The sequence below is a fragment of the Aspergillus aculeatinus genome (assembly GCF_003184765.1).
Source record: "Aspergillus aculeatinus CBS 121060 unplaced genomic scaffold BO66scaffold_6, whole genome shotgun sequence".
NCBI lineage: Eukaryota > Fungi > Ascomycota > Eurotiomycetes > Eurotiales > Aspergillaceae > Aspergillus > Aspergillus aculeatinus.
In genome coordinates, this window is record NW_020291475.1 from 640,932 (window position 1) to 656,679 (window position 15,748).

General features: G+C 53.6%; 6 protein-coding genes across 6 annotated transcripts; 4 read left to right on the plus strand and 2 right to left on the minus strand.

Annotated features, from left to right (window-relative positions):
• Nucleotides 1-646: 646 nt before the first annotated feature.
• Nucleotides 647-7,046, plus strand: BO66DRAFT_398574 (uncharacterized protein; the record flags this gene model as incomplete). The annotated part of the gene is made up of 2 exons (XM_025648649.1): nucleotides 647-2,068; nucleotides 2,757-7,046. The coding sequence occupies 2 exons, from the start codon at nucleotides 647-649 to the stop codon at nucleotides 7,044-7,046; spliced, it is 5,712 nt and encodes a 1,903-aa protein (XP_025507545.1).
• Nucleotides 7,047-7,249: 203 nt separating this feature from the next.
• BO66DRAFT_388839 (mitochondrial 54S ribosomal protein bL27m) lies at nucleotides 7,250-8,612 on the minus strand. Its single transcript, XM_025646652.1, has one exon. The coding sequence runs from the start codon at nucleotides 8,560-8,562 to the stop codon at nucleotides 7,672-7,674; it is 891 nt and encodes a 296-aa protein (XP_025507546.1). The 5' UTR covers nucleotides 8,563-8,612; the 3' UTR covers nucleotides 7,250-7,671.
• A 158-nt stretch (nucleotides 8,613-8,770) lies between these two features.
• Nucleotides 8,771-9,694, plus strand: lcl2. Its single transcript, XM_025646653.1, has 2 exons — nucleotides 8,771-9,016; nucleotides 9,101-9,694. The coding sequence occupies exons 1-2, from the start codon at nucleotides 8,842-8,844 to the stop codon at nucleotides 9,292-9,294; spliced, it is 369 nt and encodes a 122-aa protein (XP_025507547.1). The 5' UTR covers nucleotides 8,771-8,841; the 3' UTR covers nucleotides 9,295-9,694.
• Nucleotides 9,695-9,962: 268 nt separating this feature from the next.
• Nucleotides 9,963-12,187, plus strand: BO66DRAFT_388841 (scramblase family protein). Its single transcript, XM_025646654.1, has 3 exons — nucleotides 9,963-10,415; nucleotides 10,477-10,648; nucleotides 10,703-12,187. The coding sequence occupies exons 1-3, from the start codon at nucleotides 10,045-10,047 to the stop codon at nucleotides 11,828-11,830; spliced, it is 1,671 nt and encodes a 556-aa protein (XP_025507548.1). The 5' UTR covers nucleotides 9,963-10,044; the 3' UTR covers nucleotides 11,831-12,187.
• A 355-nt stretch (nucleotides 12,188-12,542) lies between these two features.
• BO66DRAFT_366819 (E2 ubiquitin-conjugating protein UBC7) lies at nucleotides 12,543-13,766 on the plus strand. The gene is made up of 2 exons (XM_025645266.1): nucleotides 12,543-13,048; nucleotides 13,171-13,766. Exons 1-2 carry the CDS (start codon nucleotides 12,802-12,804, stop codon nucleotides 13,422-13,424), a joined length of 501 nt encoding a protein of 166 aa, XP_025507549.1. The 5' UTR covers nucleotides 12,543-12,801; the 3' UTR covers nucleotides 13,425-13,766.
• Nucleotides 13,767-13,778: 12 nt separating this feature from the next.
• On the minus strand, nucleotides 13,779-15,493 carry BO66DRAFT_366822 (putative meiosis-specific topoisomerase Spo11; the record flags this gene model as incomplete). The annotated part of the gene is made up of 7 exons (XM_025645267.1): nucleotides 13,779-14,304; nucleotides 14,364-14,435; nucleotides 14,504-14,584; nucleotides 14,660-14,749; nucleotides 14,842-14,950; nucleotides 15,033-15,099; nucleotides 15,202-15,493. 7 exons carry the CDS (start codon nucleotides 15,491-15,493, stop codon nucleotides 13,831-13,833), a joined length of 1,185 nt encoding a protein of 394 aa, XP_025507550.1. The 3' UTR covers nucleotides 13,779-13,830.
• Between the last annotated feature and the right edge of the window lie 255 nt (nucleotides 15,494-15,748).

Sequence of the window (15,748 nt, forward strand, 5' to 3'; positions counted from 1 at the left end):
ACGCACGGGACTCGGCTCACCGCCCGGGGAAGGCTAGCTGAGTCAGCCGTCACACCCCATTTAAGGCTGGTCAAGCGAATATTTTTTTCCCTTTCTTCCTCTTGTGTTTCTGAGTGTCGATTATCGACTTTTTTTGTCTGCACAACACAATCCTCGGATGTTGACAGTGAAGAGATAGGATCTCGGCTCTGATGCTGATGCGCATCTGCCATATCATACTATTATGATCTGGGAAGAGCCTATCTATGCTATCGATTCCCTCATTTGTGTAATTTCCCTCGTGCAGACAAATCAACCCAGATCTTAGGGAAGATTTCGGGTAAGCTTTAGCTAGCAAAGCAGCGTTGATTGATCGAACTTGCAAGCAAGAGGTTGTTCAGGAGTCTATTCATTTTCTTCGGTGATGATAACATACCTAAAGCTTAGACAATGGCAACTTTGATTTCTTCGCTGTTGTCGATGAAGGCTTTATTTGACTACAACGGTATCTGAGAAGAATATGAATAGCATCCAGGGCGCTCTTGCATGCAACAAGCATCATGGCTGTTCAATCTCGTAAACGAAGAGTTGCCTGCTGACTCTTTATCAGTAGTTAGAAATCAATCTATCGAGTCTCATCAAATCAATTTTAATTTATACGTACCATATGGCTTCTTCATCCTCTCCTGTTCCTAACTCTTCCCGTGGTGCTAGCTCTGGCCCTGCTAGTATCCAGGCCGAGTCCCAGAAAAATGCATCGCCTGCTCGTCGTTCGCGGCCGCCGCGGCCCAATTACAAACATATCCATCGCTTCCCTCTCCCCGTTGATGTCCATCCTTTGCCGCCTCTGATCCCTCATAATCCATTGTCGATTGTCAGCGTGCTGTTGTCCTATTTGACATACCTCATTGCACCACCCAAACAGCATGTCTACAAGGCTTATTTTGACTCTGCGACGTCATCTGTCCATGTCACGGACCCGAAGGCCATCCGAGCTCTCTGGGAGATGGGTTTCTTTGGCAAGGGTAATCTTAGTCGGAGTGAACCGAGCTGGCTGGAGCGACAGAAGAAGCGGCGCGGATTGCTCGGTGGCACTACAAGTGAGGAGGTCACCCGGCAGCGCCGGACAGAACGTCGCGAATTGAAGATGGATCGAGCTCGCATGGAGAAGCTGGCCATCCAAGAACGACTGAAGGCCGAAGCAGCCGCCCGGCAAGGCGACAATTTGTCTGTCGAGCAGCCCTCTCAATCGCCGTCCGCAGACACATCGGCAGAGAAGTTCTCACTGAGAAAAGCCAAAGAAGCGAGGCTGTTGGACTCGCAGCGCTCAATCACACAGAATGGCGAAGCGCGCCCTTCCAACACACCCGAAGAGCAAATCCCCAATGGTAGCGGCAAGGCCGTTCGATTTTCCCCGGTTGTGCAGGCTAAGGAGTTCATCTCCGACTCGGCTATCCTGCAGCTTCCGGAGGTGATAGCAGAGGAAGACAAGGTTGGCGGTGCAGAAGAGGAGCCCATCTTGCAGAACGAAGAGCATCTTCACCTGTCGAACGAGGAAGCCTTCTTTCTCGCCTACGGACTTGGTGCACTGACGATCTTGGACGACACACGCGAAGCCGTCATGACGACCTCGACTTTACTCCCCCTATTCTGCCAGCATGCCGACTTCCCACCCCGTGATTCGTCCTCGGAGATGAAGCCCGACGATACTTTCCTGATCTCTTACGTTGCGTACCACCATTTCCGGTCTCTGGGATGGGTGGTGCGATCCGGTGTGAAGTTCGGGGTTGATTATCTTCTCTACAACCGTGGCCCGGTCTTCTCACATGCCGAGTTTGCGGTCGTCGTCATTCCTTCCTACGTTGACTCGTACTGGTCAGAGACCGAGGAGCGCCGGAAGCACTGCGAAAAGCAAGTGTCCCGCAGCTGGTGGTGGCTGCATTGCGTCAACCGTGTTCAAGCCCAAGTGAAGAAGAGCTTGGTGGTTTGCTATGTGGAAGTGCCACCGCCGGCCTCGTACGACCTGGACGAGCCATCAGAGACTGATATTGGGAGACTGCTTGCTCGGTACCAAGTTCGAGAGATGGTGGTACGCAGATGGGTGCCTAACCGTACTCGTGACTGATCCTATGTGCTTCCTTTCCTTCATCTTATATCATCCTGACTGAGCAGTGACCTGGTGTTGGATGAATACTTACTTTGTAATTGCTCCACTCTGGCGCAAGCTGTACTTCTTAGAAAACTCCAGCAATTATGTACGATATCCCGTTATGATGGATACCATGCTCTGTTTCCGTATATCTGATCCTTGCCTTGATCACTCGTACAATCATAATGGTCTAGACTCAAAGCGGTAAAATTGATCATGTATCACGTGATATACGCGTCTCGCGTTTTGTGGTTCCGGAGCGCAGTGATTTGGATGTCATCGACTTCGACTGTCCGGAATTTCGATGCAGCCTCGGCGCAACGTTCCTTGTATCTCTGAATCTGGGCATGGGAACGATGTGATAATACTCATTCAAAGGCCTTGATTCTACGGAGTGTACGGGACTATGGAGACCCAAGAAGATAGCATCGATATCGCGAGGCTGCAGCGCGTCGCGTTGGGCCAGGTGAGTGACCACTTCAGTGGCGGCGGCGTCTCCGATCCAGTCTCCTTATTGGACTAATTCGATTGATCTTGGGCAATCTGAAAGGAATCCATACAATCGCAATTAATGGCAGAGAAGTCTGTATTGATTGATCAAGACGACGGTCGACAAGAACTTCAACAGCAATTGCCGACCGACGACGGACAGGGTGCGCAGATATCCTCCGAACCTGTGTCAACGACTTCGTCATCCAGTATAGCACAGAATGGCACCAGTGTGAGCTCATCGAAGCTACCCTCTTTCGAAGACCGCCCCAGCAGCCGCGCGGCGACTCAGCTGGGTAAGATGGGCTCCACAGAAACGCTCCCGTCGGATACCCAGTTGATCTCCCAGCGGGTGTACGATGAGATCATTCGCAAAAACCAGGAAGACGACCCTGTCGTGAACCACGACAGTAATTTTGGGGATCAAGCTACACTTATGACCCTGCATGAAGGGGACAGCGGCCATCTCAACCTATTGGCGGGTTACGACAACGTTAATGCAGAACTGGTCAACATTGACGATAATGATGACCGGAGCAGCTCCAAACTAGGGGAGTCATCGCCTGCGCATTATCAGTCAAATTTGTTTCCCGAATCGCAGCGATTCGTGATGAAGACACCTGCGACTGCTGTGAAGCGGGCTCATTCAGACGGCCTTGCTACCATTTCGCCCACTGTCTCACGCAACCCTCTTGCGACGGAGATTGGGTCGAGTGGTGGGATCATGGCTTTAAGCCAAGTGTTCAGGGCTACCCAGGCACCTTCCTCCCCGCTAGTCAATCGCCAGCAACATTCTGATCTTGTATCGGACCGGCCCTCACCCAACATCCCGATTCAGAAACACCCTCTCGCCGCAAATCTGTCATCCCCGTACGATCGAATGGCGGCAACCTTCCCGCGGGACTCTTCAGCGCACAAGCTCAAGTATATCTCTATGCAGGAATCTCAGGCGAATCGTGATAAACTGTTGAATGAGAGGATGACCCGTTCGGCGGATCCTGTGTTCCCCGGTGACCCAAGCGATGACGACTTTGGCAAGGAGCCTAGCTTTGTCGAACGCATGAGGCGGCACCGCACGATAAATGAGGAGATAGCACCCCAGCTTGCAGGTCTTACGGCACCTGCAAGGTCGGAGGGTAGCCGAAGCAGACAAGCTAGTAAGGGCTCGTTGTCACCACCAGGGGACTTGGGTCTGCAAGTTTGGAACGATCAGTCTATTGCAGAGAACGATGGTGAGCAGAGGGCAGCCGCAGATTCCACTGTTCCGCAGCGGGGTGGCTCGAGCGAAGAAGAGACTGAACAAGAGCAAGAAGACAATAGGGGTCAGTCCATCCCACCATCCACGGAGCATATTCCTGCGACAGAGGAAGACAAAGAAAACTGTCTTGATCTAGCAGCAACGCCTGTTGCCGCCACCACTAGCGCACATGATCGTCTTTCGCAGGCCCTCGCCTTTGATGGTAGTACTTCACCCGCTCCTGGAAGCCCAGAAAAGCAACAGCTTCAGCCACACCTAGCTCACAACATCGCTCACTTGGACGAGCCCTATGAGCACGGCAGGTCGTCACAGATATCAATCGTCAAAGATTCTCAGCGCTCTCCTAGGCAGAGGGAAGCCGGCGCAGAAGTCGAGACGAACCGCAGCCGAAGAACATCACATTGTCCGGACTCTCAGGTTCAGATCGATCCTACATCGGACATTGACAGGATCATGTCGTCGCCCACGAAGCAAGTCCGCTTGCAATCTTCCCCGCCCGCTGAATCGCGTCGTCTTCGACTGTCTTTTGAACTGGGTGAAGTCCAGGACATAAATGTTGGCAAATCGATATCCGGCTGGCCCCAGCGCTCTCCCACACCGAAAGCCACGCAGCCTCTAGAGGGCAGCTTACTAGATTCGAGTAATACAGTGTCTCAGCAGCCCAGAGTTGTAGGTGACAAGCCTTCAACCTTTGATTTCCGGGGTAAATCATCGTCGATGCCCTCTCGCGTGGCTGAAACACCAGTTCCCCCTATAGACCTTGTGGATGCGGTGCCAACGACCAGCATTCCGGAGACTAGTCCCAACCGACTGGGAAACCAAGGATGGCCCAACGACATGAACAATAACGAGACAGCGGATCAAGAAGACGATGATCTGCCGCCGGTTTATCAAGCCGCGCATGAACGGGCATCGCATTCGCATCGGGTTGTCTTGAACAGCTCCTCGCCTTCGAAGCCATCCCTGACCTCAATTTCGAAGCTTCTATCAAGCCCGAGTGGGAGGCAACGGAGGGCACTTACGGAGATTGCTGCTGATGCCTCACCGAAAGGAGGGACTGGAGCTTTCAACCCAGACATTGATATTATGTCAGCCGAGGACTGGGAGTTCAAAGCTGCAGTTGCCAGGCATCAAGACTCGCCGAGGAAGAAACGCCGAGGCAACAACGGACAGGGTGTCATTGCTTCTGATCCTATTCTTCCGGGGACTCCCCGTCTTAACAGTCGGTTTGTACCTCTTCAACCTGTTTCCGAAGATCTTGTTGAACCTGCGACGACGAGAACTGTGACTGAGGTGCAGATGGACATGCAGCCGGACGCACAGCAGGAAAATTTGCAGAGCAAAGCAGCGAAGGCTCACCAGAGACGCTCTAGACCTCCTCGGAGCGCGGACAGTGTGTGGGATATGGACGATTCTCCTCCGCGAACCTTCGTTCCGCGCAAACACAGGTCACGATTGCTGTCTCGTCCACGACTGTTGAATCGACAAAGGTCTGTAGAGACTGAGCGAGGGGGATCACCGAGCAAGGAGCGGTCGGGGATTGCGCAGCAACGCCAAGCAATCAGCCCTATGCCTGAGGAGCCACGCAGCGATATCACCATTCAAGATCCGATAGAGACGCCGGCCACGGGCAGTCCTGCCACGGATAATGTGCCTACTGTCGGACCGGCCATGCCGTCTTTGACTGAGAAAGTCCCAGTCGCAGCAAACCAGGTCTTCGCTCCCTGGTGTGGAACAAAGCGTGCGTACTATCCGGCAACGTGTTTTGGCAAGCCATTCGGAACGTCGCAGTCTCGGTATCGGGTAAAGTTCGAAGACAGTGCACCTGTGGACATTCCAATGGGAGCTGTCAAGAGATTGGAACTCCGTCCCGGCGATGCCGTCAAAGTGGACATGCCGAATGTGCCCAAGGTCACGCATGTTATTCGGAGCTTTGTCCGCAAGCTGAGCATAGACGAGATTGAGCAGGGCGCCGCGAACGGGGTGATTCCCATGACGGATATCTATGGCTACTCAGCTGTGATAGTAGGCCCCAAGCAGCGCAAGAGTCTTCCTAATGCCGGCTTGGCCGTCACTGAGAGCCTCATTGAAGTGCCAATCTCCAAGATCTACCTCGACACAATTTTGTGGAACCAACTCAAAGATCGCTCCTTCACCTATATCTCCGAACCAGTGTTTCTTGAGCGCGGCGCTCCAACACCATTGGAGAGACTTTCCACGCCTATCTCATCTCCTGGTGCGCGCCTGTCACGCAGCATCCGCTTCTCAAATGGTTTGTTCGCCGGAATGGTCTTTGCTGTCTCTTTTGGTGACAACAACGAGGCCAAGGCTCGCGTAGTAAAAATGATACTAGAAAATGACGGGCGCATCTTAGAAGATGGATTCAATGAGCTTTTCGATCTACCGCTGAACGCCCCCGTCGCCACTCCCACCAAGCAGCCACCCACGGAATCGAACACACAGCATGACCTCCTCCAGCTCAGCAGCAGCGCCGCAGACGTAGGCTTTGCCTGCTTGATCGCAGACAGACATTCTCGCCGATCAAAGTACATGCAGGCTCTAGCGCTTAACCTCCCATGTCTCTCAGACCGCTGGATTGAAGACTGCGTCGCGCGAGGCCGGATCATCGACTGGGAGATATACCTCCTCCCCGCCGGAGAATCCACATACCTCAACGGAGCGACCAAGTCACGAATCCTAACGCCGTACCCGGCCACCGAGGCACAACTCTCGGAGACCATCGCCGGAAGACCTAATCTCCTGAACGGGCAGTCCGTTCTCCTAGTCACAGGACGCAGTGGCCGCATCGACGAGGAGCGACGCAAGGCCTACCTATTCCTGACCTATGCTCTCGGGGCCTCGCGGATCGAGCGTGTCTCAGACTTGAAGTCTGCTCGAGCCGTCCTAAACGCACAGACTGAGGACGGGCCCGTCCGCAAGCGCAGCTGGGATTGGATCTACATCGATGACGATGACAAATCATCTGCGAGAGCGATGGCCCTGAGCTCGGCGGGAGTGTCTGGCGCTGGCCCTAACTCGCGCAAACGGAAGCGGACCAAGCTCATGGAGTCGGTAACCGGCGACGATCTTGGGTTGAGCACGAATGTCAGGATTGTGGGCAATGAGTTCGTCTGCCAAAGCTTGATTCTGGGTCGATTGTTCGACCAGTGAAATGATGAGTGTTCTCGTGGCATGTAATATGTCTAGGATATGGCTTTTCCAAACCGCGTTGGCTATTCTCGGGGGTTTTCAGGGATAGAGGGGATTTGAAAACTTCGCTTTGGGCGGCGTATTTCGGGTTTCTTCCTTTTGTGTTTCGGGGCTCATGATCAAAACTTTCTCTTCTGCGGGATGATAGGAGTATCTAAAGTGCATATACCCTTCTTTGTGAGAATTTTAGCTGCGCAATCCACTATTTCAATGATAACAATCATGACAATTGCTCTTGAACCACTTGAAGAAGCGTTCTATTTGCACATGTAGGCGGAAACAGAGACATACTGGAGACATCTTATCTTATAATACATGAAAAATGGAAAAGTAAACACCCAATAAAATAAACCCCATGACTGTACGCAAATGCCAGAGACGAGAATGAGAAAGAAAGAAAAAGAAATTCACTGCATGCCAGGGACCGAGTAGGTCACATCACGGACGTAGAGCAAGCAAGCAAAGCAGCCGAGCGAGCAAGAAAAGAAAGGCGAGAGTGGACAATAACCGGCTACAAGATCAAGTCCAAAAACCCGGCTCTCACAAAAGAAAGACCCAACGGCCCGGGAAATTTCCAGGCTCCCGTCTATTTCTTCGCCTTCTTAGCGGCCTTCTTGGAGCCCTTCAAGCTCTTCATCTGAGCGACGCGCTCAGCCTTGGCCGTTCTCTTGCGCCACGCCAGCCAGCGGTTCTTGCGACGATGGGGCAGGGCGGTGATGCCAGCCTTCTCCGCGGCGCGACCGATCTGCCAGTTCGCCTCACGGTACATGTAGCCGGGGCGGAAGCGCAAGCCGGCCTCCGCATCGACCGCGGGCACATCCCCGACCGTCGTGCCCTCCGCGGTGACCTCGGCCACCAGGTCGGTTTGCTTTTGGTTGACGGGCAGGTCGGCGGGATCGAAGCGCACGGCGACGCGGCCGAGGCGGCGGCGGGTGGGCGCGTTGCGCGGCGTGGGCAGCTTGCCGTCCTTCTCGAAGACGACGCCGATGAACTTGCGGTCCGGGTGCCGCTCCGGGTCCAGGTAGTACCGCACGTAGCCGGACTGCATGCTGTAGATCGTGTGGTCCCGCCCCATGCCGCAGTTCTCGCCAGGGAACCACTTCGTCCCCCGCTGCTTGAAGATGATGCACCCGGGCACCACGTACTCGCCGGCGGAGCGCTTCGCGCCGAGACGCTTGCCGGCCGGATCGCGCGAGTGCCGGTTCGCGGTTCCTTGGGAGGCGTGCGAGGCGTGACGGATTTGTTGCTGGGTGAGGAGGTTGTTGAGGAGAGAGGTCGTGGTGGGCGGGAGGAGGCGGGTGGTGTTGCTTCTTGTTAATGTCGTGGAGGACGAGGAGGAGGGGTTTGTGATGGCGGAGTTGAGGACGGGTCGGGAGGAGAGGATCGAGGTCGAGTACGAGGCGACGCGAAGGGTGGAGGGCGCAATGGCTCGTTCTAGAGCCCGGAAGGGCGCTAGAACTCCACGGAGTTGGAACATGGCGTGTAGTAGCTGGAAAGGAGACGACCGCAGCCTGGTTCTCTTTTTCCTCGGGCGTGGAGAAGGGGAAAAGGAAGCTATCCAGACCGGCGGCTTCCTTTTTTTTGCGGGATGAGAAAAGGCTTGGCATGGTTGGGCTAGTCACGTGCTGCTATGGGAAGGGCCAACTGGCCGTCTTGGATCTATACAGTACTATTAATGACAAGTTCCCGCTTGCACGATTTCTAAGTGGACTTTTATTTCCTTGCAAACTTGACGAAGGATATACAATCGCTCAAAATGCTCGGCTGGATCAAGTCTTTCGGGCTCATCCTCCTCCTGGCGTCTGTTGCCCACGCCCAATTCCAGTTCTTCGAGCATATGTTTGGCGGCGGCGGGGGCGGCGGCCATCAACATCAGGCTCCGCAGAATGTCCCTAGCGATAGTTCTCGGTATCAGAGTCAATGGGAGTCGGGTGAGTCTGCGGATGCTTACGGTCTTGTCTTTTGCATACGTTGCAGATTAGAGCTAACATGACTTACTTGTCCTCCAACTTCAGCTCACTGCGATCGCTACCTGTGCCCTGGAACCCTAGCATGCGTCCACTTTCCCCACCACTGTCCATGCCCGCATCCCGATGTCGAAGAGAAGATTGAGCTAGGAGAAGGGAGTGCTGTCTGTGTCTCTAAGGGAGGGTTCAAGGCCGGCGAGGCTGCGCGCAAGGTTGAATTGGCGCGCAAGGGTCTTTTGTGATTGTATGCGGAATTTCGGTGGATCACTACATTCTGTTAAGTAAAGCAACGGCTAGAGAGTATGCACTGGGACCTTTCGCAGATTGAGAACAGGCTGTCGAACGCTGCCCTCCTTGACATCTAGGGAGCATTTTGACTGGATGAGAGCGAACGTCTGATCACTGCGCGATACGGCCATCAATACCCTTCAACACCTCTGCCTCAAATGCTCAATGGAAACAATGTGACATATATGTCCCCAGAGCTTTATGTCAGTACAGCGAAATCAATGCTCCGGACAGTCCACTATGATGCGCGTCCAACTGTTTTGACTCAGGAATGATATAGGGTCCCAGGTTGCTGATGGCGCATAATGTACAGCACTTGCGAGAGGATCTAGCGACGATCGGCAAGTGGGTAAGGTGCTTATTTGAGGACTCAGCACAAGTGTAATGTTCCAACGCAGTTAGAATGCCTTGCCTGTGACCAATTACAATCTGAATATTCCCGGAGCAGTGCTATCTATGCTACTCATGTAAATGTAGAATCGAGCCTTCATGTTACAGTAGAACTGCGGCGAACTGATAACGATCTGTAGCCGCCGAGGCGGGCCTGAGGCGAACAATTCCGTCATTAACGCCGCCATCCATGAATTTCTCTTTCCACGATCTAATCATCACTCAACTCGTCGCGCCGTTTCACACGATTTTTCTCCACCAAAATAAGTTGATCCTCTACGTACTCTGATATTACTGGTATTGTTTATTGCAAGATGTGGAGTGCCATACTCCGACCATCGCATGCGCGATGCTTCCGAACGCCCGGCCGGGCATTCGCCAGTTCACTGAATCGCGGACGAGTCAATCCTCGTGGCCCTCGCAATTCAATTCGCAGACCAGAACCCATCAGACGAAATGCCCCATCATCGCAATCCTCCGATCCACAACAACAACAACAACAACAACAACCTCCTTCCGACTCACCAAATCCCCACTACGATCCCTCTCAGAACACACTACTTGCCCCCGTTCACATCCCGGAAGATCCTCATGGAGTGATCAAAGAGAGCCACCCGGCAACATCCATTCTGGCAAATTCGGGCTTGGTTGTCCAGCGCCAGCTAGAATTGATGAATGTCTTGATGTGAGTGCTTTCCCTCGCTGTACGTGTCTACGGAGGGCTAACATTAGCTCTCTGGTGGCAGCGGGTTTGAACAAGCCAACAAATATGTTATCATGGATGCCAATGGAAACCATATCGGTTTCATGGCAGAGCAAGAGAAAGGCATGGGAAACATGATGGCGCGGCAGTGGTTCAATACACATCGAAGCTTCGTCACGCATGTCTTTGACAAACATGAGAATGAAGTGTTGCGGGTGAGTCTCACATGATGAAAGCAATTTAGCTCGAGTACTAATACAGCAACTCAGTTCCACCGCCCATTCTCATGGATCAACTCCCGTATTCGCGTCTACGACCCTCTCGAGGTGGCTAAGAGTGCCCATTCCACGTCCACGGCCCTACAGGCCAATTCCGCGAACTCACTAGCTCAAGCCTCCGGTGATTCGAATGCCCGCGTTTCGTCCCTCGGTTTCGATGACATGCGAGTCATTGGCGAAGCCCAGCAGCAATGGGCCCCGTTACGTCGCAAGTACAACCTGTTCACATATCACCATTCGCCCAATTCGGCCTTAGACATGGGAACGAAGACGCTACCGCTCGAACAGACCGGCTTGTCAAGTTCCCAGCAAATGCAGCTGGTCCAGTCTTCGCAGGCTGGTCAGGCCACGGGTGCCTATAATCAGTTCGCATATGTTGATGAGCCTTTCCTGTCGTGGGACTTTGCTCTCCGTTCCGCTGACAGCCGGCTGATTGGATCTGTCAACCGGAATTTTGCCGGGTTTGCACGCGAGTTTTTCACGGACACTGGTGTTTATGCCTTGCGGATGGACTCCGCCTCTCCGAGCGAGCAGACTCCCGAGCAGTCCGGCGCCGTGACTGCAATGAGTCTAGACCAGCGCGCTGTCATGCTGGCCACTGCAGTTAGCATTGACTTCGACTACTTCAGTCGCCATAGCGGCGCCGGCGGCTTTGGCTTCATGCCCCTCTGGTTTCCTGGTTTCGGTGGAGAGGCTGCCGCCGGGGGAGCTGCCGCGGGAGGTGCCGCCGCAGGGGGTGCTGCCGCTGGCGAGGCCGGGGCCGCTGGAGCTGCTGGGGCCGTTGGAGAAGCTGCTGCAGGTACTGTCGGTAGGGCTGGGGCTGGGGCCGCCGGCGGCTTGGCTGATGGTGCAATGGCAGGCGCAGCAGGTGCCGGCGCCATGGCCGGATACGACGCCATGTCGCGGGGCGTGGGAGGAACTCCACCAGCTTCTCCTTCCGACTCTCAAGCTGCACCTGGGGGTCAGCAACCTCCGGCACAAGGTCAGACGGGTCCATACGGGGACGTCTGGGCAGATGAACAACAAGAGAAACCCAGGGATCATAGAGAAGACCCGTGGGCGGATGAGGAAGATGATGGAGGCGACGGGGGTGACGGTGATAGTTGGGACTTCTTCTGAGGAGCATGATGAAGCCTTGACTCGCGGTTTACAGACGTGTCACAAGGCATGTTGAGCTGGTATAGCTTCGACAACCCAAAGAACATGCTGTGAGAAGACCGACCACCTAGAGGTGAAAGTTGTCAACAGTGTAAAGGCTTGTCAAGTCATTGGTAGCTAATGGTCAAGAATGACTTCCTCGATGACGATGAGGAATGATTAGCATATCAAGAGCAGTGTGAATTGCTCTCTTGAACCGCTCGAGCACTTGGCATAATTAAGTACTCCGGGTATCCAAGCACTCCCACTACAAAGGTGTTGACGAGATGTGGAAAGTTAGGCTAGTAGCTTATACTCAGATGCACAATGAAGGCGTCGCCACTCAATATATCTAAATTCTATTCATGGATGTATATAGACTATGGCTTATACCAAGTAGCTCTATTAAGGAATTCTACCAAGTGTTCATTTCTACTATGATTGCCGACAAGCAGTTCCATAGGGCAGGCGGCGATAAGGGCGGAAAGTAGTAGCCTGAGGCATAAAACCCATTCTCCCCCTCATCAATCAATGGATGCGTTCACCGGATTCTTGGATTCCTCTTTGAATGGACAATACCTACTAATCAAAGTGGCAAATCCAAAGAAATTGAATCACATTTCTCCAATTGCTTTTCCTTCCCACCTGTCTAGTATCCAATCTCTTCCAGTTCCGTCCCTTTTGCCCCTCACCCCTTGCCAAAAGGTACATTAAGCCCCCCGTTTGTCTCGCACCCCTCCATCCACTCCTCCCGGCCATTCTCTCCGCACCCGGAGTCCATCTTCCGCATTTCCCTCTTTATCATTCCCCTCCCCCTCAAAACCCTCCGTCTTATCGTTCCACGGGCACATCCCACTTTTTTTTTCTTTTCTAAATTCTTGCTCTATACTACACACACAGCAAGAACTAACACACCTTCTCTTACAAAAGATCTCTCGCACAGGCCCGCCATCATGTCATCCGTCGCACAGAAGCGCCTCTTCCACGAGTACAAGAACCTCTCAACCAACCCGCCGGATGGCATCACCGCTGGCCCCGTCACGGAAGATGACATGTTCCACTGGGAAGCCTTGATCCAGGGGCCGGAGGGCACCCCGTTCGAGGGCGGTGTTTTCGCGGCCGAGCTGAAGTTCCCCAAGGATTATCCGCTGAGCCCGCCGACTATGAAGTTCGTTGGCGGTGGGGTTTGGCATCCCAATGGTCAGTAACCTTGCATTTTAGCCCTCAATTCTGTGGGGATTCAAGATCTTCTCTGCTCCCCTACGCATAACCATACATGTGCAAAAGCTAGAAAACTGACGGGCTGTGATTTCTTGTTATAGTGTACCCTAATGGCACCGTCTGCATTTCCATCCTCCACCCCCCCGGTGACGACCCGAACCACTACGAACACGCCTCGGAACGCTGGTCCCCCATCCAGAGCGTGGAGAAGATCCTCATTTCCGTGATGAGCATGCTCGCCGAGCCCAATGACGAAAGTCCCGCGAATGTCGAGGCGGCCAAGATGTGGCGTGAGCGACGGAGTGAGTACGAGCGTAAGGTCCGTGACGAGGTCCGGAAAGGCTTGGGGTTGTGATTTCTTGCTGTCTTGGGGGGAGGCCGTGCTTATTTGGGCTATAAATCTCACAAGACAAGAAAAAATACACAAGCAAGCACGGGCTGGCTAAAGTATATAGGGAAGCCGGTCGTCCTTCACCTGCACATGTGTATGAAATTGTTTTTCTTCTTTGCCGGGAAGAAGTGCGTGGCATAGCCTGTTGGGTGCATTGGTGCCGGTACTGGCGTTTTCGTGGTGTGCTCATTCGTTCATTTTCTTTTCTCGATCTTCCTTTTTCTCTTTGCTCCAGTTCCTTTCTTCACATGCAGATCATAGGGTCCGACCTGATATCTTTATCAATTCATATATGTCCGTTGTGGGGGGTGCAGATAAGTTTGTGTTCTTTTTGTACCACCATCCCAAGACTACTGTGGCACATATTCCTTCACGGGAAGTGCGTCATCCTGCGGTCTAGCCATCGGACGAGGCCCCCGTCGCCGTCATAGAGGATCTGCATCTCCGCCTTGACGTTCAGCATCAGCATCTGCAGCAACTCAGCCCGTGCCTCTTGCTCGGGACCATCCACCGCCCACACGGGGTTATTGGCCAGCATCGCCAGCATCTTCTTCCTGTCTCTCGGGGTCAAGCTGAGGAGGGCATCGTTCCCCGATGGGTCCACTCCGGTCACGATGTTCGAGGTCCGGAGGCCAAGCCAGTGGATCTCAGGGCAGTTCAATGCGCTGTTCTCGTGCGCATATGCTAGGGACCCGTACTTGTACGTAGACATGATTGCCATTCCATCGGGGTCACCGTCCACAAGTGCATAGAATCGTATTCGTTTGCTCGATTGCCGGCGTCTGCTTTCGTCGTAAAGCCGGCGAACGAAGGCTCGTGTGTTGAGGTCCGGGTATCCTTTGCCCTGTTGCACGTCATCCTCTTGGAAATGAAGAAAAGGGTTAGATAGGGCTGGGATCTCACTGTGACCAGAATCCCCAGACCTGCTGTAGATCGGACATGGTATTTCATCCCCGCGAGTCGGCGGTACACTGCCTGCTTGTTTGTCCGCAATCAGCCAACCCAAGGTTCATATATTGTATAGGCGACGGACTACACTTTACCTCTTTTTCCAGGATGAGCACCCACTCGATATCTGAAACCTCCAGACCCAGGATATCCTGCGGCCTCGGGACAAGGGTATCCTGCACCGGGGGCGTGAAAGTCAGCTACAAAGTCCCCGGATTGGAATTTTTCTTCCTTTTAACGTGTGCGCCAACCGGATTGAAAAAATGTGCATCGTCAACCATCGCCTGGTCTTTGATCTTCCATTGAAAACATCCAACGACGAGGCCCTTGGCTGCTGCTCCCTAGACATTCAGCCATCGCGGTGGTCAGCTCGTGCATTTCTTCCCCTCAGCTTCTCTTCTATCAGCAGCATCAGGGGAAAACCAGTACAGACCACATTCAGCGCCGTTCTGTCCACGCCAACCGTATGCGCGAAGTCATCGACCAGTCTATCCACGATGCGCTGGAATCCAAATACCGCCGGGTCGTTGTAGTAGATATCTCTGTTCTCGCGGTGAATGGGGAGGGGGGGTCAGCCTGTTGTCCGATGTGCTACTTGTTCTGTGTGCTGCAGAAATACAGTACCTCTTCGAGACCGCCACTCCCTTGTCCACCGCGTCGGCGATCCCACTCAGAACTCGCATTGCGACAGCTGGATTTGAAGGGTATACCCTACATTAACGGTCTTTCACTCCGTGGATCGCACCCGGAATTGGTAGTGTAGGGGAGGTAGAACGGGGGGTGAGGAACACACTAAACTTCCAAGCCTCGTAGCAGTCTTTCCCCGGCCAGGTGTATGTGGTGGATCCAGCGGAGGCAGCATGGGTCTCCAGGGCCCCGGTCTCAGGGTTTATGGATCGCGTGGAGACTTTTGTGGACCGCGGCTTGAGCGTGATGGAGGGGTGGCCGTCCGGGGAGGCGAGCTCGGTGAGGAGGTTGGATAGGGTGTTGGTGATGTAGTCTTTCACGCGAGATTGATTGTGTTCTTCGGTGGGGGAGGGAGAGGCTGTGTTGAGGTGGTGGGGGGTTTGTGGGTTGAGGGGCATGATGGCTGGGTTTATGGGATTGTGGGACTGTGGGAGTGTGGCTTGGAGGGGATTGGGTTGTTGGGAGAGGGTTGGGCTGGTGTTTGAGGTGTAGTATGTGGGCTGGGATTTGTGTATAGATTGGTGTAGGTAGTATATAGTAGTTGGATTGGGATCTTGTGGAGCGTGTTGTACGCGGTTTAGATCATAGTCATTCTATGGCTTTACACTCTGTACAGTCTCTGTGATTGATTGTTCATTTGATGTTTAAAATAT

What these genes read in the sequence shown, in the direction of transcription:
- BO66DRAFT_388839 (XM_025646652.1), bottom strand. Translation starts at nt 8,562, where the DNA reads ATGTTCCAACTCCGTGGAGTTCTAGCGCCCTTCCGGGCTCTAGAACGA.
- lcl2 (XM_025646653.1), top strand. Translation starts at nt 8,842, where the DNA reads ATGCTCGGCTGGATCAAGTCTTTCGGGCTCATCCTCCTCCTGGCGTCT. An exon ending in TCAGAGTCAATGGGAGTCGG is followed by an intron (nt 9,017 to 9,100) that starts GTGAGTCTGCGG and finishes CTCCAACTTCAG; the next exon opens with CTCACTGCGATCGCTACCTG.
- BO66DRAFT_388841 (XM_025646654.1), top strand. Translation starts at nt 10,045, where the DNA reads ATGTGGAGTGCCATACTCCGACCATCGCATGCGCGATGCTTCCGAACG. An exon ending in GAATTGATGAATGTCTTGAT is followed by an intron (nt 10,416 to 10,476) that starts GTGAGTGCTTTC and finishes CTCTGGTGGCAG; the next exon opens with CGGGTTTGAACAAGCCAACA. An exon ending in ATGAGAATGAAGTGTTGCGG is followed by an intron (nt 10,649 to 10,702) that starts GTGAGTCTCACA and finishes ACAGCAACTCAG; the next exon opens with TTCCACCGCCCATTCTCATG.
- BO66DRAFT_366819 (XM_025645266.1), top strand. Translation starts at nt 12,802, where the DNA reads ATGTCATCCGTCGCACAGAAGCGCCTCTTCCACGAGTACAAGAACCTC. An exon ending in TGGGGTTTGGCATCCCAATG is followed by an intron (nt 13,049 to 13,170) that starts GTCAGTAACCTT and finishes TTCTTGTTATAG; the next exon opens with TGTACCCTAATGGCACCGTC.